The 21,671-nt window shown below is 53.6% G+C and overlaps 11 protein-coding genes across 11 annotated transcripts; 9 read left to right on the top strand and 2 right to left on the bottom strand.

Moving 5' to 3' along the window:
• Positions 1–367: 367 nt before the first annotated feature.
• Positions 368–2,176, top strand: WHR41_03126 (uncharacterized protein; the record flags this gene model as incomplete). Its single annotated transcript, XM_069371732.1, has 6 exons — positions 368–722; positions 787–918; positions 974–1,074; positions 1,136–1,300; positions 1,363–1,530; positions 1,583–2,176. The coding sequence occupies 6 exons, from the start codon at positions 368–370 to the stop codon at positions 2,174–2,176; spliced, it is 1,515 nt and encodes a 504-aa protein (XP_069231559.1).
• Positions 2,177–3,407: 1,231 nt separating this feature from the next.
• WHR41_03125 (uncharacterized protein) lies at positions 3,408–5,307 on the top strand (the record flags this gene model as incomplete). The annotated part of the gene is made up of 4 exons (XM_069371731.1): positions 3,408–3,683; positions 3,746–4,850; positions 4,969–5,128; positions 5,179–5,307. The coding sequence occupies exons 1-4, from the start codon at positions 3,497–3,499 to the stop codon at positions 5,305–5,307; spliced, it is 1,581 nt and encodes a 526-aa protein (XP_069231558.1). The 5' UTR covers positions 3,408–3,496.
• A 387-nt stretch (positions 5,308–5,694) lies between these two features.
• WHR41_03124 (uncharacterized protein) lies at positions 5,695–6,471 on the top strand (the record flags this gene model as incomplete). The annotated part of the gene is made up of 3 exons (XM_069371730.1): positions 5,695–5,697; positions 5,753–5,891; positions 5,948–6,471. The coding sequence occupies 3 exons, from the start codon at positions 5,695–5,697 to the stop codon at positions 6,469–6,471; spliced, it is 666 nt and encodes a 221-aa protein (XP_069231557.1).
• Positions 6,472–8,028: 1,557 nt separating this feature from the next.
• Positions 8,029–10,745, top strand: mcm7 (DNA replication licensing factor MCM7). Its single transcript, XM_069371729.1, has 2 exons — positions 8,029–10,422; positions 10,482–10,745. The coding sequence occupies exons 1-2, from the start codon at positions 8,086–8,088 to the stop codon at positions 10,566–10,568; spliced, it is 2,424 nt and encodes an 807-aa protein (XP_069231564.1). The 5' UTR covers positions 8,029–8,085; the 3' UTR covers positions 10,569–10,745.
• Positions 10,746–11,500: 755 nt separating this feature from the next.
• On the top strand, positions 11,501–13,462 carry WHR41_03122 (uncharacterized protein; the record flags this gene model as incomplete). Its single annotated transcript, XM_069371728.1, has 1 exon — positions 11,501–13,462. The coding sequence occupies one exon, from the start codon at positions 11,501–11,503 to the stop codon at positions 13,460–13,462; it is 1,962 nt and encodes a 653-aa protein (XP_069231563.1).
• A 278-nt stretch (positions 13,463–13,740) lies between these two features.
• WHR41_03121 (uncharacterized protein) lies at positions 13,741–14,238 on the bottom strand (the record flags this gene model as incomplete). Its single annotated transcript, XM_069371727.1, has 1 exon — positions 13,741–14,238. One exon carries the CDS (start codon positions 14,236–14,238, stop codon positions 13,741–13,743), a length of 498 nt encoding a protein of 165 aa, XP_069231562.1.
• Positions 14,239–14,690: 452 nt separating this feature from the next.
• WHR41_03120 (uncharacterized protein) lies at positions 14,691–16,597 on the top strand. Its single transcript, XM_069371726.1, has 3 exons — positions 14,691–14,934; positions 15,008–15,647; positions 15,706–16,597. The coding sequence occupies exons 2-3, from the start codon at positions 15,047–15,049 to the stop codon at positions 16,488–16,490; spliced, it is 1,386 nt and encodes a 461-aa protein (XP_069231561.1). The 5' UTR covers positions 14,691–14,934; positions 15,008–15,046; the 3' UTR covers positions 16,491–16,597.
• Positions 16,598–17,106: 509 nt separating this feature from the next.
• WHR41_03119 (uncharacterized protein) lies at positions 17,107–17,445 on the top strand (the record flags this gene model as incomplete). The annotated part of the gene is made up of 2 exons (XM_069371725.1): positions 17,107–17,334; positions 17,413–17,445. 2 exons carry the CDS (start codon positions 17,107–17,109, stop codon positions 17,443–17,445), a joined length of 261 nt encoding a protein of 86 aa, XP_069231373.1.
• A 424-nt stretch (positions 17,446–17,869) lies between these two features.
• On the top strand, positions 17,870–18,343 carry WHR41_03118 (uncharacterized protein; the record flags this gene model as incomplete). The annotated part of the gene is made up of 1 exon (XM_069371724.1): positions 17,870–18,343. One exon carries the CDS (start codon positions 17,870–17,872, stop codon positions 18,341–18,343), a length of 474 nt encoding a protein of 157 aa, XP_069231374.1.
• WHR41_03117 (uncharacterized protein) lies at positions 18,294–19,694 on the bottom strand. The gene is made up of 2 exons (XM_069371723.1): positions 19,317–19,694; positions 18,294–19,266 (listed from the first exon to the last, which is right to left on the bottom strand). The coding sequence occupies exons 1-2, from the start codon at positions 19,417–19,419 to the stop codon at positions 18,419–18,421; spliced, it is 951 nt and encodes a 316-aa protein (XP_069231377.1). The 5' UTR covers positions 19,420–19,694; the 3' UTR covers positions 18,294–18,418.
• Positions 19,695–20,087: 393 nt separating this feature from the next.
• Positions 20,088–21,472, top strand: WHR41_03116 (uncharacterized protein; the record flags this gene model as incomplete). Its single annotated transcript, XM_069371722.1, has 2 exons — positions 20,088–20,696; positions 20,753–21,472. The coding sequence occupies 2 exons, from the start codon at positions 20,088–20,090 to the stop codon at positions 21,470–21,472; spliced, it is 1,329 nt and encodes a 442-aa protein (XP_069231411.1).
• Between the last annotated feature and the right edge of the window lie 199 nt (positions 21,473–21,671).

Raw genomic sequence — 21,671 nt, 5'->3', positions numbered from 1 at the left:
TTCGGTTTGCGGGATGGGACGCCCGATCATTGCGGACAAGCAGGCAACGCTCTATAGGCGAAGATCAGTTGCGTCTCTCTACTTTGAGATTGGGCTTGTGCTAGCGGAGCGATCCCACTAGTGTAGCGGAGCTGAAATGATGACTTGAGTTTGCGGCTGAAGCGCTGCCAATCTCTGCCCCGAGACTCGCTTACGCCTCCGCTAGCATGATCCGTCGAATAGGCTTCGGTCCGTGATCTTGAAAGCATAGCTGATTCTTGTCTTCAGCCAGGTAATGAGCAATACTAGAGGCTTCCATATTATATGTAGATTCAGTGAGCAATGGTAATCGCAATACCGACGAATACGCTGTACAACCACCGATAACATGAGCCAAATCTTCCTTGATCATCTGGCAGAAAAGTATGTGGCCATTGGGGTTACAATCTGGCTTCTTACCTTCGCTGCCGTGGTCTGGCGACGGCCAGCTCAATCCAAGATCCCAGAGTTTGGCGGCGAAAGTGCCGAAGTCCTACAAGATGTCGTCAAAAAGCAATGGTCTCAAGTACGGCAAACTATCTACCGGCTGCGCCTACCATTCCGCAGAATATATGTGTTACCACACAAGTACATCAACGAATACGTCTGGAAACCCGATAATCAGATCAGCTCGAACACTGACCTTCAAGAGCGGCTGTTAGGTCGATGGACCTACATCGGATCTCTGACGCCCGATGATCCTGGTGCGTGCTGCCTTCCATCGATGTAACTTCTTGAGCTTGTCTCACTAATAGTCTGGACGATCAGATGGGCCTTACAGCTGGGTTGTTGCTTACGTCCGGTCAGAATTGACGAAACAGATTTCTTTCTATCTGCCTGCCATTCAGAAGGACATTTCCGCCCATTTCGAAGCCCATGTTCTCCCCGACACCGAGAATGGTGTGTTTTAAGTGCTCTACGCCAGGTCTGGCAACTGACTAATTCTGAGTTGCAGGCAAATCTACGGTTGGCGTTCACGACTTCTGCATCGCACTTTGTTTCTCTCTCTATCAGCGTATTTTTGTCGGGGAAGATCTGGCAAAGGATCCAGAATGGGTATATCTATTCCTCGATCCTTTAGACTATGTTTCGAACTGCCCGCTGACTAGAGTGGTAGAAAGCGGCCTGCGTTGACCTTGGCTTGAGCTCGGTCGGCGTAGCCGGGTCTCTTATGCGTGTACCAGTCTGGCTTCGTCCCATCGCTGCGAATTTCATGAAAGGCCCTCGTGATGTGAAGGCCAACGTGCGAAGAATGGAGGACAAAATCCGACCTCTAGTCAAGGTAGGTAGGATGAAGAATCCCCGCCAGCAGACCGTCAACAGTATCCATTCTGACCTTGCCAGACGAGAATTGAGAGTATGCGGAAAGACAGCTTTGTTCCACCGAGGGACTTCATTCAATGGTGGATCCAAAAGTCTACTTCTGCTGGTCGTCGTCCGGACGATGTATCCGCGCTGGTGGTCGCATTGATCCAGCTGAACTTCGCAGGGATTCGCAGCACAGGTCTTGCGGTGAGTCTACAGATACGTCGGGGGAAAATGACAAGGCCGACTGATTTGTTAGGTCATGCAATCCCTCATTGACATCGCGGTCCACCCGGAATACACGCAAGAGCTGCGCGAAGAGCTGCAACAGGCTCGATCCGTGGTCGAACAAGAAGAACTATCCGTTGCCTCGCTGGCGAAACTGGAGAAGATGGACAGCTTCATCAAGGAATCGGCGCGTCACGTCTCACAAAATGTGCTGTCGGTCTACCGCAAAGCACTGCGGCCTCTGCATCTCAGCGACGGTACCGTCTTGCCGGCGTCATCTTACATCTGTGTCCCCTCGATCGACCCCGATGCGGACCCCGAAACTGCAGCCCGCCCATTCGACGGCTTCCGATGGTGGCGCCAGCGTAACGAGCAGCCAGATCAGAGTGCACGCTACCTCAGTGTATCGACAAACCCTCAAGCCCTTGAATTTGGCGCTGGATCCCATGCTTGTCCCGGTCGATTCCTGGCTGTTGCGGTTATAAAGACTGCGCTCGCTCATGCGATCACTCATCTTGATCTCAAGTTACCCGATGCTCAGAAGCCGCAAGAGCCTCAGTACAACCATGTCCTCGTATACACACCCGATACGAAACAAGAGATAGAGTTCGTACGACGCCCATGAGCCGTCGGATACTTTGCAGGACTGCTGCTGCCTTCCAGAGTCAGCCCTGCCGTTACGCTTGTGGACATGAATGCGGCGGCTAAATATGTGATGGCAGCAGACCGGGACGTACGCCGGGCCCCGGACAATATTTGCCTCTGATGAGATTGGGAGGAGAATGGAAAGTTCTATGAATCACACAAAAGGCCAGGAAGCTCCGATGCGAAGCACATTGCATCTATGTAAAAAGTAACATTGGATAAGGAATCAAAATCCATCACCTCCACCGCGTCTCTGCCACTGGCGGACTGCCCCGGCATGGGTGGGGTTGCACAAAAGGGCGGTGCCGCCCGACAGCCACAGCAATTTTCCGAGCTTCATGTGGCTAGCATGGACTGGAAACCCGGCAATATAGAATATTACCCGCATGAACAGCCACGCTGCTTGCTTAGGTTGGGTCGACGAGAGCTTCATCAGAAGAAGCTCATCAAGCGAGATGCGAGCCTGCAGCGGCACGCTCAGAAAGGTAACCCAGTATGACAAGATTCTGCTAAGCACTTGAAGCCTAAAGCGCCAGTCATACGACAGATGGATGCCCAAGTCAAGATGTGTGATGGCCTTCCTTCTCTCGCACGTGGAGTTGGAGAACGGTGTGTCCGCTAGAAGGACAAAATTGGGTCCGGAAGGCCCACATGGATGATGGTCTCTTCGAAGACCCACCAGCACGATCAGCCTGCTCTGCCTCCTTCCTTGTCGTCCACGGCCAGAACGCGTCCACTCATCACATTTGAACACACGGAATTTCTCTCTGGCTATCTCACTCGCTTGTCGCAATCAATGCTGGCGGATAAATTGAAGCCCTTTTAGCCTGCAGCCCGCGCGCCATAGCCTCGGCTGAGAGCTCAGGTCGCCATGTTCTCGCCCGAAACACTGGTCTAGGTACAGGTCTAGTGATCCGGGGACGGGACAGTCTCGCGTGGGGAGACCGCATCTATCCCCAATGTGCACTAGGCCCGGGGCTGTAGACGAGTCGCGTACAAGACTCGTCAAGGCGGCAACCGAGCGGGTTGGCATCTTGGTCTAGAGCTTAGCATCAATGGGTCGCCCCATGGAGTCTGCTGCTTCCGAGCGTGACAGCACTTGCTATCTGCCGTGTCAATATGCTCGATTGGCGCTAGGTGGTATAGGTGGCTGCGACCTTCAAGTCACTCCGGTTAAACAGGAGCCATTGCATGATACCCCTACGCTTGCCGATAAAGATGTCTTTCCGGCCCATCACCGTCCTGTTTTTCCTTGCCATCCTCTCACTCCTCGAACAACTCTCTACAACATCGAAGCAAAATGGAGGCGCCTACGAAAGGCACATTTCGCCTGGCGGGACGTGAATTTCCCGAGGTGACGTGGTACAAGGACCCAGCATTGAGGAAGACGTACATCTGCTTGGCCTTCGTCGTCCTTACCTCTGCAACCAATGGGTACGATGGTTCAATGGTCAATGGTCTCCAATCCCTAGACTACTGGCAAGACTGTAAGTACCAGGATAGACTTCGGTTTGGCAATTTGTGAGCTTGTTTCATTGACTCCTACTAGATTTCGGTCACCCCAAGGGTTCCCTCCTCGGTCTTCTAGCCTGTATCATGTCCATCGGCTCTCTAGTCGCCCTACCAGTTGTGCCTTACACTGCTGATCTACTTGGGCGACGGTGGGGAATCTTCATTGGATGCATCATCATGGTCCTCGGCGTCATTCTGCAGACGATTTCGATCAACCTCAAGATGTTCATCGCTGCTCGCTTCTTTCTCGGTTTCGGCATTGCAATCGCACATGGATCTTCGCCGCTTCTTGTCACAGAGCTTGTTCACCCTCAGCACCGAGCCACCTTCACGACTATATACAACACCACTTGGTACATCGGGTCCTTCATCGCAGCTTGGCTGACCTTTGGTACCAACCACATCAACAGCAATTGGTGCTGGCGTGTTCCGTCGTTGGTGCAGGCACTACCATCCATCTTGCAGATGTCTTTCGTGTGGTTTGTGCCGGAATCTCCGCGTTTCCTCATTGCTCACGGCAAGGTTGAGAAGGCGCATCAAGTGCTTGCCAAGGTCCACGCCAATGGTGATCTTGATTCCGAAATCGTGCACCTTGAGCTGCAAGAGATCAAGGACACAATCAAGCTTGAGCAGGAATTCGAGAGCAACGGCTGGTTGGAGCTGGTCAAGACAAAGGGCAACCGCCACAGGCTAATCATCCTTCTGTCGCTCGGTTTGTTCTCGCAATGGTCAGGCAACGGCCTTGTCTCTTACTACTTGAACATCATCTTCAACAGCATCGGCATCACAGACAGCAACACTCAGCTCATCATCAATGGCTGTCTCCAGATCTTGAACATCATTGTCGCGACCGGGCAATGCTTCTTCGTCGACAGGATTGGACGCCGTCCGCTCTTCCTCACTGCAACTACCGGTATGCTGGCCACGTTCATCGTATGGACCATTTGCTCCGCTCAATTCGATATCAACAAAAGCAAGGCCTCTGCAAACGCTGTGGTTGCGATGATCTTCCTGTACTACGTGTTCTACAATATGGCGTGGTCAGGATTGCTCGTCGGTTACTCCGCGGAGATCCTCCCTTACTCCATCCGAGCGAAGGGTATGACATTGATGTTCCTGATGGTTGATATTGCACTGTTCTTGTGAGTCTTTTCCTCTCTCTTGCGTGGCGGTGGTGACGGTGACGGTGGCGAAGACCTTGCGAGCCTCGGCATGACAGCATTGTGACCAGACCAGCTAGACATGCTAACCAAATCACAGCAACCAATACGTCAATCCCATCGCCCTCGATCACATCCACTGGAAGTACTACATCGTCTATGATGTGTGGATTGCCGTGGAGCTTGTCGTGGTTTACTTCTTCTACATCGAGACGCGCTACACCCCTCTTGAAGAGATTGCGAAGCATTTCGACGGCGAGGTGAGTGACACTTATTTGACCAAGTCCTGTTCCATGCTAACTTCGCGTAGGATGCTGTTCTCGGTGGCGCCGCTGCTACTGCCAAGTCCAAGGAGCTTGCTGCTGAGATTGGTGGACTTGACACCATTGATCTTGGTGAAAAGCGCCCGGAGGTTGAGACCAGGGAGACGTCTGCTTGAGTCTGCCGATGCCGACTCGACATGTTGCGCACGCTGTCGACGTGATGGTGGCCAACTTGGCAATGTGTCTCAATTGCTAAGCACCGGGTCGATAGTGCCTGATTGAGACATCTCATGCAACGCAATGACATGCTATGGATATTTCTAAACTTCAATCGAAGTTCATGCCCCTGCAGTATGCCTAGTCTGCTCTTGTGTTGTGATTCTATGCCACGATCGCGAGGTCAAAGTGAGCAGTATGCGCTCGATCCTGAGGCAGGCACGCTTGCCTGCTCTTGCCGTCGACTTGACTTCACCTGTCTCCGACGAAATCGCTCTCGATTCTGTCCCTAGCCAGAATTGAGACATTGACGCTTCGAGGAGTCACAATAGGTAACTGCTTCAGTCATGGTGAGCCTGCCTCCAGTGAGCACTGATCACGTGCCCTGAATCTGACAGCATCCAGGCGCCAAAGACGAACTGCACACCGGCCAAGTTGGCCGCGGCCCTTGCGTACCTCCAAAAGTCGGGTGTAGCCCATACCATCAAAGACCTAGAGAAGTCGCTGCCATCTGTCGCTCAGATCAATGGCATGCAAGTGAAGGGTAAAGCAGCCGATGCACCCTCGATGCTCTCAAATACGCTGACAAGATCGCCACAGACTATATCCAAATGCTACAAGATGACAGCAAGATCCGTGCCGAAAGGATTGGTTCAGTCAATTGGTACTGGAACTTCGTCCTTGATGACAAGATCACTCGGCAAAGAGCTCTGGATGCGGCGAAGGCGACTTATGGCAAAGCCGTGGAGACGGACGAAGAGCTCAAGCGCAAGCTCGAAGAGGCTGAGTCTCAACGCTGCGCAGACGATGAAGCTCTAGAAGATCGTGGCGAATGCCGTCATGAGCTTCTGAGCAAGAAACGCCTCCTTGAGATTGAGCGGGAGAATGTCCGCCACGAGCTCGCCGCATACAGCGACAACGACCCAACCGAGCTGGAGCACAAGAGTAAGGAAGCAGATGAGCTAAGACGCCTTACCGAAGAATATACTGATGACATCTACTCGATGGAGGGCTGGCTGAAAGACGCATTGACAGGGAACGCGGAGGCGCTGTCTGCGACGCTTGAAGCGGTCTATGATAAAGAATACGATGAAGAAGCAAGGACACTGAAGGAGTTGGCATGATGACAGCTACATCAAAGGGACTTCTGATATCATATCGGCTTGCGCTATGCTATTGAGGCTCTTTGCTTTCATGCAGGTTGATCAATCGCCCGTCTGGCAGTGGTAGCAATGCGGAGCGGACGTTCGCTCTCAGGCGGAAGGTGGCATACTGTCTTGCTATATCAATCAGAATCAACCCTAAGCCGGTAACCCTGCCAAAACCATGCAGCCTCGCTGGTCAAATTGGTCTTCTCCAGCGGTATCTCCCACTTTGTTCTATTTGCCTCCAAATCGTTCAAGTATTCTTGCATAGCCCCCACTTTGTCACCAATGCCCGCGAAATGAAGAGACAAGTCTCCCTTCCGAATCTTCAGAGACTTCTCCCCACGAGCACCACCCGGATAGGCATTGAACCATCTCGCCGGTACAATGACGCTCCCGTTCGCAAACCTTTCTTCTCGCAGTAACACATCCATAGCGCTCTGCTCCGACCATGTGAGCTGTACATCAGGCCTGAAAATCGGAAAAGCCAGTACAGCCGAGAGAAACTCAACCGTCCATTCGGATACCCGCAGTAAGAATACCCCGGCGTTCAGGCCATTCCAGTCTTGGGTAACCAGAGCTTGCACGACAGTCAAGTCTGGCGGCGGTAGGAATATTTCCAGTGGAACCAACCGATTGAGAACCATGGTGTCAGCATCGTACCAAGCGAGCCACTCAAGCCGGTCATCCTTGGGCTTTTCCAATTCTTCCAGTACGACCGCCAGCAATGCTGCTTGCTTTGACCAGATTCCGTCCAAAATGGAGCGATTGAGAACATAAGCGTCGTAGTGATGAGCCTCATTGTGCTTGATATGGGTAGCTAATGCTCGATAGTAGTCTTGTCCGTAAGAGCCGTACAATGAAGTGCATTTCCCTATACGTGCTCGTGTGCGGACAGGAGCCACATCGACCTGAGAGCCAATGGTTGTAAAATTGTAGCGGCCTTCGACATCCTCGTTGTCTACTCGTGGTGACGCTATGAGTCTCCATGCTTCTGCTAGCTGCTCGCGAAGCGTCCCTGCCGCCAGCGTACCGGGCGCAACATTCGGCGGAACAGGCCTGGGGGTGCTGTAAGCGGCTTCGAGTATGCACAGGCAGACGGCAGAAAAGATAGCACAGACTAGAAGGATGTGGCCTCCACAGACTGGCCTTCGCCGGGCGCTGGCCAAGCTATCTGGGAGTGTCATGTTGTGAAAGAGTGAGTTGTATCAAGCGTTTTGAACGCAGAAAGTCCATCTTGAATACGTAGCCAGGGGCAGGCTGGATGAGACAGGCGAGCCAACACCTTACCTGAACGTTACTTGCTTGGATAACTGTACCACCCTACTTCGCCTACCTTGCCTGTTTCTCTGCGCCACGCATTTCAAAGAGGGCGTGGCGTGAGTGAAGGGAGGGAACGAGGGGCACGCAAATTGCGGGAAGTCCCGCTTCGCGTTCGACGCGCTCTCAAACGCGCTCCGTCGCTGCTAGCAACGCGGGCGCGTTCGCGCTTCTACCTCTGCAGCCCCCGGCTTTAGATGCGACAGCGAATATCACATCCTCGCTCATCCTCGCAATTGACCAAATCGCAAAGGCTCACGGTTCACAGCAGCCATGGCGCTCCTTCAAACCAAGTTTCTCGTCAACTATCAAGAACAACAAGTGGCATTCGAAGATTTCCTGCGCAACTTCAAGTCTTCCTCGACCGCAACGGAAGATGCACTGGAAGACCTTAATCTGAATGGCGACAATGAGAGCGACGAATATGACTTTATGGACGATGCTGCTGGCGCGCGCCCCAGAGGCCGAAAAACGAAGCAGAAGTACATGGACATGCTGCAGAGCGTTGCGGACAGGAAGACAAATCAGGTGTTGGTGAGCTTGGACGACCTCCAGGAGTACGAGAAAACATTACCCGAGGACTCCAACTTGCAACTTGTCGCATCCATCGAGAAGAACGCCTATCACTACATTGAGATCCTATCTCGTGCGGTGGACAACCTGCTCCCTCAGCCCGCACAAGAGACAAGCTTCAAGGAGGATGTGCTGGACATCATCATGACCCAGCGAGCGAAGTACAATGAGACTGTCATGCAACAATTGGAGGCTAGCGGGAACGAGCATGCGGCCGCAGAATCCATGTTTCCCCGGGCTCTGACGAGGAGATATACCCTCAACTTCAAGCCCATCACACCGTCCGGCTCGAGTAGCGAAATCAGCAAGAAAGCTCTGGCTGTTCGCAATGTACGCGGCGATCATCTAGGGCACCTGATCACTGTCCGCGGTATCGCGACAAGAGTGTCCGACGTCAAGCCTTCGGTCCAGGTCAACGCCTACTCTTGCGACCGCTGCGGCCACGAGATTTTTCAGCCTGTCACCACGCAGAACTTCACACCTCTGGTCGAGTGTACATCCGATGCTTGTCAGTCGAACAATGCAAAGGGACAGCTTTTCCTTTCGACGCGCGCTTCCAGGTTTTTGCCGTTCCAGGAGATCAAGATCCAGGAAATGGCAGACCAGGTACCCGTGGGCCACATCCCACGCCAGCTTACCGTTCAATGTCATGGCGAGCTTTGCAGGCAGGTCAATCCTGGCGACGTGATCGACATTGCCGGCATCTTCCTGCCCATACCCTACACTGGATTCAAGGCAATCAAGGCCGGTCTGCTCACGGATACTTACCTGGAGGCCCAATATGTGCACCAGCACAAGAAGGCTTACGACGACATGGTGCTTGCGCCTACGACCATCCAACGCATGACGGAACTCGAGCAGTCTGGACAGCTTTACGAGTACCTCAGTCGTTCAATCGCACCGGAAATCTTTGGCCACCTGGACGTGAAGAAGGCGCTCCTTCTGCAGTTGATTGGCGGCGTGACCAAGGAGATGGGCGATGGCATGAAGATTCGTGGAGACATCAACGTCTGCTTGATGGGTGATCCTGGTGTCGCCAAATCTCAGCTTTTGAAGTACATTACTAAGGTCGCTCCTCGTGGTGTATACACTACTGGTCGTGGTAGCAGTGGCGTTGGTTTGACCGCTGCTGTGATGAGAGACCCTGTGACAGACGAGATGGTTCTTGAAGGTGGCGCTCTGGTTCTGGCCGACAATGGTACTTGCTGCATCGACGAATTCGACAAGATGGACGACAGCGACAGAACAGCTATTCACGAAGTCATGGAACAACAGACCATTTCTATCTCGAAAGCCGGCATTACGACAACGTTGAACGCCAGAACTTCTATTTTGGCAGCAGCAAACCCTCTCTATGGTCGTTACAACCCTCGCATCTCACCTGTCGAAAACATTAACCTGCCAGCCGCTCTGCTGAGTAGATTCGACGTTCTCTTCCTCATTCTAGACACTCCATCCAGGGATGCTGATGAGGAGCTGGCTCGCCACGTTACGCACGTCCACATTCACAACGCCCACCCTGAACCTCAAGGCGGTGGTCTTGTCTTCTCCCCTAACGAAGTGCGACAGTGGGTTGCACGTGCACGTACATTCCGCCCTGTCGTCCCCAAGGCCATCTCCGACTATCTCGTCGGCGCGTACGTACGACTGCGCCAACAGCAGAAGCGGGATGAGGCCGGCAAAAAGACGTTCACGCACACTTCGCCACGTACCCTCCTTGGTATCTTGCGTCTTTCCCAAGCCCTCGCGCGTCTCCGCTTTGCCAACGAAGTCATCAGCGACGACGTCGACGAGGCACTCAGATTGGTCGAGGTCAGCAAGGCCAGTCTGTACGACGACAACCGCGATCGTCGCGGCGACCAGTCTCCGAGCACGAAGATCTTCAACCTTGTCCGCGGCATGCGCGACAGCGGTGCCGCTGCGACCGGCGAAGGCAGAGGAGAGTTGGACATGCGCCGCGTCAGGGAGAGAGTGCTCGCCAAGGGTTTTACCGTACAACAGCTGGAGGCATGTCTTGACGAGTACGCCAACTTGGATGTGAGTCAATCTGATGTTCTGCGAGACAAAAATTGCGAGGCTAATCATTGTTTTCTTAGATCTGGCAAACTGCCGCTGAAGGCACGCGCCTCGTCTTCATCGAGGCGGGTGAAGACGAGTTCGACATGGGCGACGAAGACTTTTGAGGAGACGACGGATCAAAGTGGGCGTAACCGGAGTTGGATCATCGTAGCACGGGAGTGGTTTCATATTGAGATACCTTGGCGAATCGGGATTTGTGGCTTACATAGCGACCAGCCTCAGTTGCTTACTGTACAGGCAGCGCGTATTCAGTGCCGTTCAAAATTCATTGTTATTACTCATTTGGAAGTCTTGGTCCCCTGTTGGCTCCTCCACATCGAACAAAGCCAAGAATTCGTTCGCCTGCGTAGACGATGAGCCAACTTGGCGTGCGGAAACGTCGGCAGGACGCACATGCGTAACAATACGGCCAAGATGGAATGACTATGCCGTGAAGCAGACAACGCGCCTTGCCAAGATGTGCCGGTGTGTCGCTTCTCATCTCCAGAGCGGAGCAGTCAGATCCATGGCGCCGATGCGAAGTGGGGTGGTTCGCCGGCCATAACTTGACGTGCGAGTGATTGGCCCTACGGTAGGGCTCGCACGGACGACCAAGGGCACGAGGCTGGTAAGGCTGGCGCGTCGCTTCACCCAGCCTCGCAGCCGGCTATGCACATGTCCTGGATGCCGCAGTGGCCGCGTCTGCCGCGTGAGGTCAGAGTTCAGCTAAATCCTGTTTCGCGTGCAAACAAGCCTTGCTAAGCTCTGCGGGCGTCGCGCTTGGCCGCTTTAAGTGAGGTAGCCTCGCTGCGGCGCCCGGTCTATATTCGTCGCGTAAGACGCTATGCAGGCGTACGTAGTCCCTGCCCCTCCTCAAGAGAGGCGTCCTCGCCGCCGGTTCCGCTCCCGGTTCCCACCATTTGGCGCCTATGCCACGGTAGGTCAACGTACATACACCTATATCACCTACGAACGACTACGAGTTTTCCCCGCGCGAAGCCGGACAACGCGACTGAGGTACTTGCGCAAGCTTTCGCGCGCATGTAACGTGAAGAGCATGGAGGCAGACAAAGCAATCGCGCAGACTGCGCGAGAATCGCCGGACAGGGAGGGTCAGGAGGGCCATACTGCGCGGCCGCTCGACATCTCGGCAGAGAAGAAGCAGGCGCAGGAGTTCGCCGTGCACAATGGCACATCCAGAGACCCGGAAAAGGGCGGCGCCGCCGAGAGTGGCATGAATGAACACAGCGAAGAGAGCAAGCAAAAGCAGCCGGCCGGAGGGTATGACAGCACGCCTATACCTCACCGACCGGGCGGATACACAATCAAGATCACGATCCACCGCGCAACGAACTTGCCCATGTCCGATGTGAACTCCCTATCTTCAGACCCTTATGTGCTCGCCGAGTGCAAGAGCGACGGACCAATGCGACACAAAGAAGACCCACCGTTGCAGTTCCGCACGCCTACAGTTAGGCGCAATACCGATCCAGTCTGGAATTCTGATTGGGTCGTCGCAAACGCGCCCGCGGAAGGATTGAAGTTGAAGCTACGGGTATATGACGAGGACCCGGCAAACAAAGATGACCGGCTAGGCAATGTGCATGTTCATGTGCCCTCGCTTGTTGGATGGGAGGGCATGAAGCAAAAAAACTTCCACATCGAGAAGAAAGCAGGAAGCAAGCGAGCGTACGTGGTTCGCGCTATCGCAACATGCCTCCAATTGGCGGAGCACATGCACGGCGACCTCTACCTGAGCATACAAGTGCTCGAGAAGACTCCGGAAGATGGCCAGAACGGCAGGATGTACACTCTTGGCCCGCAGTGGTGGACGAGACATTACAGTCCTTTACTCGGGCGTATTGCGAACACGCATGATCCGAGCGAAGAAGACGACAACGCTGGTGTCGGAAGCGCAAACGGTAATGGCCAGCGGCAAGAGTCCCAGCAAGACAAGAGAAAGCCACGCCCTTACGACTTCCAGGCCAATCAGCTCCAGCTCCGCGGACCTGTACCGCCTGAACTCTACCACAGATACGTCGAGTTCAAGCCTTGGGCGAAGCGTATGTTCACGAATTCAGGACTGCAGGGTTTTGTGCTGTCCAAAGCCCTTCACCACCAGCACGCCCGTGTGTACAACTTCGACAAGTCTACTGTGTACGGGTGCTTCGGCAAAGACCCTGGCATGGATGTCACGAAGCATTTCCTGGATCTCGTGCACTATGATCAGGGTGCTCGCATCTTCACCTATGTCCTCACGCTCGATGCTCTCTTCCGCTTCACTGAGACTGGCAAAGAGTTCGGCATAGACATGTTGAGCAAACATACCATGCATAGTGATGTGTCTATGTACATCGCCTTTTCCGGCGAATTTTTCATCCGCCGGCTCAAACACCCCAAGCGGCCACCACCCCCCGAACCAACCGAGCACACCACGTACAGTCACCCTCCCAACCACGAAGACAACACTTCCCATCCGCCGGATGATGTTGTCGGCGGTCCGCCCAAGGAAGATCCGCCAAATGACCCCAGCCATTACGAGCTCATCATAGACAATGATTCCGGAACGTACAGGCCCAACGCGAAACTTCTCCCTCTGCTCAAAGCATATCTTGCCGCCAACTTGCCGGGTCTTCACATTTTGACTTTGGATTGCCAAGCTGACGAAGCGAAGATGAACAAGATGAAATCGGAGCAGCGCGAGCGGAAGAAGAAGGAGGGCGATCATATCATCTACCGCCAGGGAAGCCGGTCTGGATCCATCTCGAGCTCAGACGAGAGCGATTTAGACGCCCTGGAGGCTGAGCTCCGCAATGGCCAGGCGGAGCCGCATGAGAAAACCCCATTGGGGCAGTATGCGAAAGACAGGAAGCAGCTCGAGCAGGCGAAATGGGGTAAATTGAAGCGAGATTACGGGTTCGAGGCTCGTGACAGTGGTGGTCCCAGTACCGTCACTGGCGCTGAGGCGAGTGTGGGTGGGCAGGGGTCACCGCCACCTCCTGAGGCGCGGGTCGGTTGAGAGTTGACTGATATCCTTTGCCGTTCTTATTTGATTACCAGCGCAGGCCTCAGTCGCTAGGTCCGCTTGATACCGTTCATCGCGTTGTCGGTTGTTCTTGACGACATTTAGGCTGGTTGAGCGGCTGGATTTGTTGCTTGCTTTCCGTTTTCTTGATACCCACAGGTACCTAATGAGCAACGATTTTTTTGCCCTTCAATCTCTTGACCCTCACATTGGTGAAGCCCGTAATGGGCATGCCGTCAAATCCGGCATGCAGCCCCAGTGGTGAGGTTGTCTCATCCTTCCTCCACGCCAAACAGCACTCTGAGCCACAGGCTACACCCTCTGCATCCGGTGATCAGCTCGCCATCCTCGGCGTTTGACTCGAGTTCCGCCTCCGTCACGATGAAGCCGCTGTCATCGCCACATCTGCAGCCTCTCGTCCAGATTTCTTTTGACTCGTTAAAAGCTAGGTCATCAAGATCAACAGTGTCCAGTCCAGTGTGGAAAACCTTGTCGCTGTCCTTTGACCGCAGAGTCTGGAGGCCAAGGTCGTATTCTGTTTTGAGAGAAGGCGACGATAGAATTTTGTAGGCCAGCGCAATGGAGTCAACGGTGAAACCAGGCTTGACTACTGACGTCGACTTATCCGGATGATGCTGAAGCAGAGCTTTTTTGTAGGCCGACTTCACCTCCGCAGGGGACAGGGAGGGGTCCTGCTTGCGACTTGCAAGGTTCAGGATGGTATAGTAGTCTGGATGATCACCCGACGGTGCCTGAAAATCTGCCGCCATCCCACAGCGGCTGGCTGAGCTACCAAGAGCTTCTTTGATCCCAACAAAGAGTGCGGCGGATGCGGCAGAACGGATGGCTTGTGAAGTCACGTGCGTGGAAATTTTAGATCGAGAGAGTCTGTGATGTGATGTGTGCCACTCTGCCGATCACAGCTGGGCCGTTTTTCTCCAGATCTGCCGCCCGCACTCCACTCCTCAACGTCCTGAACGTCAAGTACATCTATAGGGAATATAGCAGTTTATCTTCCGCGGTCATCATAGCTTTTCATCGGCGCAAAAGCGTAGTATAAGCTATGGCATGGCGAATCTCCCGTGGCACTCCGCCTGCTGATTTTGCAGTGCTCAGCCATGCCCCGGGATCAGACGGTGCTCAGCGAAAGAATACCGCCAAGCAGCGGACCGCGGCCGATGACATCTCCATCCGGATGCGCCACATTCCAGCGAAGCCTATTACTGTGTATTTGTTCCTGACCTGACGGAAATAGCAAGAGTTGATCCCTGTTGCAGCCTATCATGAACGACCTACCCGCAGCCCCGAGCTCCCCAAGACACTAAGGTCGTGTCCTCCACACTCGCCACGCGGCCGCCGGCGGCCCAGAGACTGAATGCGCTCCAGGCCGTGGAAAGTACAGGTACCTAAAGGTGGGACTCTCGCGTTGAGAGCGGTAGACGTGGAGTCCGCGGCTTGGAGTATGCGTAAGTCTAGGCCAGACCCATGACGCAGGTACCGCTGTGGCATTACAAAAGTAACTCTCCGTCCTAAACGCAGGTTTGCTGGGATTTCCAATCCGACCATCGTTTATCGAATATGCAGTACACATCTTTGTTGGCCCTGGCCGCTACCGCCGCCGCCCAAGGCGTGTCCAAGGGCTTCAACTACGGCAATGTCTTCACCAACGGCGCCCCGAAACAGCAGTCGGATTTTGAGGCCGAGTTCAACCGTGCCAACAGTCTTCCCAATGCATCTGGGTTTTCTTCGGCCCGCCTATACACTATGATCCAAGGTGGCACGACGAACACTCCCATCTCTGCTCTCCAGGCTGCCATTGACACGCAGACGACTTTGTTGCTCGGACTCTGGGCTTCAGCCAGCAGCGAGGTCTTCCAGAACGAGCTCGATGCTCTCAGCGCTGCCATTGATCAGTACGGTACCGCTTTGACTGACCTGATCGTTGGTATCTCCGTCGGGTCCGAGGATCTCTACAGAGTCTCGGTTCAGGGCATCGAGAACGACAGCGGGCTCGGTGAAGGCCCTGACGTCCTCGTCGACTACATCCAGCGCACACGTTCTGTCATCGCCAACACTGCGGCTTCCGAGGCCCCCGTTGGCCACGTCGACACATGGAATGATTGGGTTAATGGAAGCAACAGCGCTGTGCTGGACGCTGTTGACTGGGTCGGATTCAACGGTATGTTTCAGCTTTGTATCATCTGCAAGTGGAAGAATTTTGTACTGACATCACGCAGCCTTCCCTTTCTGGGAAAGCTCTCTTGAGAACTCTGTTGAGAATGGCAACGCCTTGTTCTATAATGCACTCAGTGCTGTTGAAGGTGTTGCGGGAGACAAGCCCCTTTGGATCACTGAGACCGGATGGCCCGTCTCTGGCCCGACCCAGGGTGACGCCGTCGCTTCCGTTGAGAACTCCAAGACGTTCTGGGATGAGGTCGGCTGCGATATCTTCAACAACTACAATGTCTGGTGGTACATCCTCCGCGACAACAACGCCTCGCCTGCGCCAGAGCCATCATTCGGCATCGTCGGCAGAGACCTCGGCGAGCCGCTGTTCGACCTGACTTGCCCATCTGGCTCCAACGGAGCATCGGAGTCCGGAGCTTCTTCGACTGCAAACGGCACCGAAGCTTCTGGAGATGCACAAGACTCCAGCGTCGCGGAGGAGAGCCTGAACACCGCTTCTACGTCTTCTAACGCCTCCACCGCCGCCGAGACTCCATCAAACGCATCAGCTCCGGAGTCTACAACCTCCGGCACTACAGCAACCTTCGACCTCGACCTTCCATCCATCATGAAGGCGCTTCCTGACATCGTGGCCGCAAACCCGCAAATTGTCAAGAGCCTTCCCGACATCGTCGCCGCGCACCCCAAGCTCGTGAAGGAGCTGGGTGACAAGGATCTTGCCGAGGTCGCTTCTGGTCTCAACGTCGCTCCCGCCTACGTTGATATGGTCAAGGACGCAATCAAGGAGCACAAGGAAAAGTCCAACAAGAACGTCGATGAGGACTGTGAGGACTAAGCAGCCAACTACACTGTGAGAATAATGTGTCTCTTCTATTAAAATTTCCATTTCGAATGTAGTAATAATAGTACAGAAACACAGTCCTTATTTCTTTACCAACGAAATTGGTATCTCACTGTGCCTCCGACGTCTGCCTGATTTTACGTTCTGGGCCATGCTTATATCATTGTCTCACACATAGCGCTGTCACAAGACGAATCTAAGGTGGAGGACGGCCATTTCCACTGCATTCTCGTCACGAGCGGGCCTATAAATTCGAATCGTACAATTGCAGATTATGTCACTTGCCGCACCAGCCAACAGCATAATGCGCCTGTCAGCGAAGCCAAGGTTGATGCTACCTTTCGACCGAGATTGTTTGCTCACGGTACTCCTCTCGAAATAAAGACAAAGCGAGTGCTTTAAATAAAGCTTTGTCAAGCTCCCCCTCTATAGTGTCTTGCGACAAAGATGATGAACAATGCTCACAAAGGCGTATGGCTACCCCTTTTACCTTGAGAGGCCATAAAACTTCGGACATGTGCAATATCGCACTGAAGGCTCACCATCCCTACGTGCGGGACCAGGCCTTATTGCACGCTAAGCATCAACCCCCAAACTACTGCCACTCAACATGGCCCCCAACAGCCTCTGTTCCAAGGCGAGATCCGCGATGCCGGTCATCAACCTCTCCTGGAAGAAACCCCAACATGCTTACGTTGTCTCCGCCGCGGCCCACGAGCCCATTCCCTCCCCGATTGCTGATGTCCTTGTAATTTGCTGGGACAAATACGACTGGTGCAACTCTTCAGATGCTCTGACCAATTGGGTCAACGCGAGGTGGAAGAAGACTGGATACTCGGTAAGTCGGGAAACTGTCTGTTTTATGCTCCGCTTGAGAGGTCGGAATGCGAAAATGGGCATTGACGATCACTTGCAGGGCGCGTTCTATCGTGGTGAGCTGCATGCTTAAGGTAGGTCTTGTGACCAGGGATTGAGCTACGGTGTTCATCACCTACATCGATCGAGTGCAAGTGGTCCCACAACTGAGGGGGAGTTTTTGTTTCATCTTGCTAGTGCTGATACCTTGAATTCGGGGTCATATCAATATGCGCGAAGACGCTCGTCAATGACGGCAAAGAGATTTTTGATTACTTTTCACTTTCATTTTGTAGCAACCGACAGCTTCCTTTGTTCAACTGTAAAGAAATTGCACACCCATGTGATTGGCGATGGCAGCGCGGTGTTATTGAAGTCCTTTGTTCCCCAAACCGGCCATATTCCTTGTGCTGTCCTCGCTGCGAGAACTGCATCCGTCCCTGCTGACATCAAGTCTGTCGCGACAGCGTGTTTCTACGAAGCTTTTCTAGCACGAAAATCGTTATCAAGACGCAACCATGAAGTCTCTCTCGACTTTGGCACTCCTCACTCTCTTGGCTATCGTAGCCCTCGCCTCCGCCGCATCGGACTTTGAGAATGCGGTGAAATGCGGCCAACGGTTCCCTCGCATCAACCAAGCCATTGAAATCTTCTGCAACAAGGCCGACGGTGATGGCCCATCTAATGATATCAAGGTCCCGTCTCAGTACGCTGGCAGGGGCGTGGGAACCATCGGAATGAAGGGCAACAAGCTGCACATCAAGATCGACGGCAACTGCTCACCTCCTCAGTGGGTCCCGCACCAGTGGTGTCTCGCGCAGTTCCACGATCTTTGTGCGAACACTCGGGATCCCCGAGGCTGGAACTGGCGAGCATATGGCAGGAATGGATGCCAGAAGTTCAAGATCCAGGGAAGGTCGGACGGTGCGACTGCTTTTGGGCCGAGGCCTTTCACGCCAATTGGAGCCAAGGCTGTCAATAGGCATGGCTAGAGCGTAGAGCCTTAGTCTGTTTCATATGGTATTCTTATCATACACATACCGGTAGCGTGTTGCAAATTCTATCGTTTATTGCTTGACGTGAGATTCCAAGAAGTGCAATCCCTCTACCACAGCCTGCCACTCGGGTCCGAAGTCTTCAGATCCTAGTGGCTTGATCAGATCGAACATGTGTCCGGCTCCGGGCAACACCCTCACAACTATCTCTTTCATGCCTGCCGCTTTCATGTCCTTCTCCGCACGCTGAACAAGATCAAGGCCACTACCCGGGATGACATCTGCCTCGCCAGTGACGAACATCACGGGTGGCCAGTCAGCACTGAGGCGAGTCAATGGATCAATGGATGCATAGTTCCCATCAGGACACAACGTCTTCATCCACAGACCTCTCGTCGAGACGTGCATCTGCCACTTGCTGCGCGGTGGCACTGGTAAGCCCGGCACTGGGAGACCGCTTTCCGAAATCTGTTTGCCAGCCGGTGATATGGCGTTCCAGTCATCCTCGGTGGGAACAAACTCAGGAACATTGTCGAACGGAGGTTCATTATAGATTTTGTGCGAGCTTGTGGTTCGATCGGCGAAGTATAGTGACGGATAGAAAGCGGTGACGGCCTTGACCGGCCTGCATGAGGCTAGATGGAGCGCGAGAGTTCCACCGCTCGAATGTCCCATGGCGGTGATGTTGGCCCCGTCGATAGTCACTCCATGCTCAGTCTGCATGATATCTACCAAGCGTGACGATGCCCAGTCGTAGGCGTCCGCGACGTCGCCGAAGATAGTGTTGCCGTTCACCTGAGGTGCGAGTCGATAGTTGGGGATGACGATGCAGAATCCATGGTCTGCCAGCCATTTGACTTGTGGAGGAGGAATGATCTCAGAGCTACCGATCATAAGGCCGCCTCCATGATAGATCAAGGCTCAATATCAGTTAGCAGATATGGTCGTCCGTGCTCAAGTCATGGCTCACCTATTGGCTTTGCTGTCCGGGTCTCATTTTTGATCCAAGTGATTCGAGCAAAGATGTCATTGCCGAAAACGTCTTGCTTAAATGAGATCCTAATGCTTTCCATGTCTGCAGTAGAGGTGAGTAACGAGACGTGTTTTTTGGAATGCGAGATGTTGTGACAAAGCCGGCGATTTTCCTAGGGACGAGTGCTCAGTCTTTTCTCTTATGACAATCACACCCGTGCAAAATGCCAAGTTGAGATGACTGTCAGTCGTACGATGAAGATGGGAAATCGAAGGGAGTCCGCTTCCGCCAATCGTGTTCAGCCGCACACGTGCCAAACTCCTTTGAGCGCGAGCAGTGCCCTGGTGTATATGCAACAACCTCTTCATCTTCAGTACTACACCGTTACTCTACAATTGAGTCGTTAATGCAGTATTGCCGTCCCCTGTATCGTTTGACTCTGACCTCCGTCCCAAGACATACTCCGGATGTTGCTACTCATCCGTCCACGGCCGCCAAGGCTTGCTCGTCTCACAAATCATAAGTAGTCGCATTCACCAGACCCGTTTGACTGCAACTGAAGAGATCGCATGATAGCCAATGTTTTGACCCGATTCTCTGATGAGCTCTGTGATGTGTAAGCATGGGATGGCGGAACAATGTAGGGCGCGTGTACTCCAAGACTTTAGGGTTTCCTAAGCCGAGCGCCGACGTCGGATGTGCGTTTGTATCCTACCATAAGAAAGAACTACCAGCCGAATAACTGTTCAAACCGAGCACATAACAAAGATGGAACTCTCTAACTTCGACGATAGGGTCCCGACGCAGACCGAAAACGACTTCACTTCTTTGACGCCCACGGCTTCCCGGCGAGACGCTCAACATGCCTTGCCACCAACAGACGAAGGCTACTTGGCCTGGATTACGCTTGCGGGTTCTTTCCTCAGCAACTTCTTGATATGGGGCTTCGCTCTATCTTTCGGTGTTCTGCAGGAGTACTATGCATCCACCGAACCCTTTGCCTCGCAAGGTGGAATCGCAGCCATTGGTACTACATCGACTGGCATTATGTACCTCACCATGCCGGTGTTCCTCTGGGCTTTCCGCAAATGGCCAAAAGCTAGGCGCTGGTCTCTCTGGTTCAGTGTGCCCACGATCGCAGTTGCCCTTGTGGGTGCTTCGTTTGCGAACACCGTACCGCAGCTCATTGCCTGCCAAGGCGTTATCTATGCTATTGCCGGAAACGCACTGGTCATGCCGACCATAAACCTGCTCAACGAATGGTTTTCCCGTAAGAGAGGCCTGGCAATTGGAATCGCTATCGCCGGTGACTTCGCCGGTGGTATCGCAATGCCTCTCGTGCTACAGGCCATTCTCGATGAAGTCGGATTTCGATGGGTAGGTGACAATGCCGTGCGCTCATCAAAATTCACCGTTCGCTCACGCTTTGACAGACTCTTCGTATCGTTGCCTCGATCATTGTTGTCTTATCTTCCCCCATTCTTATTTTTCTGAAGCCTCGTCTCCCAATCTCCGCGGCTCATGTCGCGCCGCCAGTTGACGTGTCTTTCCTCAAGTCACCATTCTTTTGGACCCTTCAACTGTTCAATACGATCCAAGCTCTCGGCTACTTCCTACCCACGAACTATCTGCCCACCATCGCCGACGCCCTCGGGCTCGGCAGGACCATGGGCTCGCTGACGATCCTATTCGTCAACCTCGCAGCCATGTTCGGCTGCATCGGCGTCGGCGCCCTCGTCGACCGCTTCGACGTGACTCTCGTGCTCTTCGGACAATGCATCTTCTCTTGCATAGCGGTCTTCGTCGTGCTCGGCCTCACCACGTCCGTGGCCCCGCTGTTCGTCTTCAGTCTGCTATACGGCCTAACCGCGGCCGCTTACTCGACGAGCTGGGGAGGCGTTATCCGCGAGCTGCAAGGCAAGTACGAGAACACCGATGCCAACCTTGTCTTTGGTCTGCTGGCTATGGGCAGGGGCGTCGGGTCTATCATCTCTGGGCCGCTCAGCGAATCGCTCATTGATCAGAGCAAAACTTTGCACGAAGGCGCCACATCTGCTTATGACAGCCAGTACGGCTCAATTATCATTTTCACAGGATGCACCGCGTTGGCTGGCGGGTTGGGATGGTTTGTGAGAAGAGCTGGTTTTATCTGAGTATGGGTTGATACTAACAAGGTAGTCAATCGAATTCGATGAACACATAGAGCAAATGTATCGAGACGCCATAGTGCGTGAAAGCACGTTACACTGACGCTACCAATGCACGACTCATCGGAGCTTTCGGTATTGATCAAAAAAGAACCTTCGCAGGTCTCTAAGATGGCAAAAGAGAATGTTGATGAGAGTGGGATTC

Source organism: Cladosporium halotolerans (genome assembly GCF_011745625.1).
Source record: "Cladosporium halotolerans strain TM138-S3 chromosome Unknown Sca7, whole genome shotgun sequence".
Taxonomy (NCBI): Eukaryota; Fungi; Ascomycota; class Dothideomycetes; order Cladosporiales; family Cladosporiaceae; genus Cladosporium; species Cladosporium halotolerans.
The sequence above is the reverse complement of the archived record's forward strand: the minus strand, read 5'-3'. Positions and strand labels throughout refer to the sequence as shown.

What these genes read in the sequence shown, in the direction of transcription:
- mcm7 (XM_069371729.1), top strand. Translation starts at nt 8,086, where the DNA reads ATGGCGCTCCTTCAAACCAAGTTTCTCGTCAACTATCAAGAACAACAA. An exon ending in ACGAGTACGCCAACTTGGAT is followed by an intron (nt 10,423 to 10,481) that starts GTGAGTCAATCT and finishes TTGTTTTCTTAG; the next exon opens with ATCTGGCAAACTGCCGCTGA.
- WHR41_03120 (XM_069371726.1), top strand. Translation starts at nt 15,047, where the DNA reads ATGCAGTACACATCTTTGTTGGCCCTGGCCGCTACCGCCGCCGCCCAA. An exon ending in TGACTGGGTCGGATTCAACG is followed by an intron (nt 15,648 to 15,705) that starts GTATGTTTCAGC and finishes GACATCACGCAG; the next exon opens with CCTTCCCTTTCTGGGAAAGC.
- WHR41_03117 (XM_069371723.1), bottom strand. Translation starts at nt 19,419, where the DNA reads ATGGAAAGCATTAGGATCTCATTTAAGCAAGACGTTTTCGGCAATGAC. An exon ending in CCGGACAGCAAAGCCAATAG is followed by an intron (nt 19,267 to 19,316) that starts GTGAGCCATGAC and finishes ACTGATATTGAG; the next exon opens with CCTTGATCTATCATGGAGGC.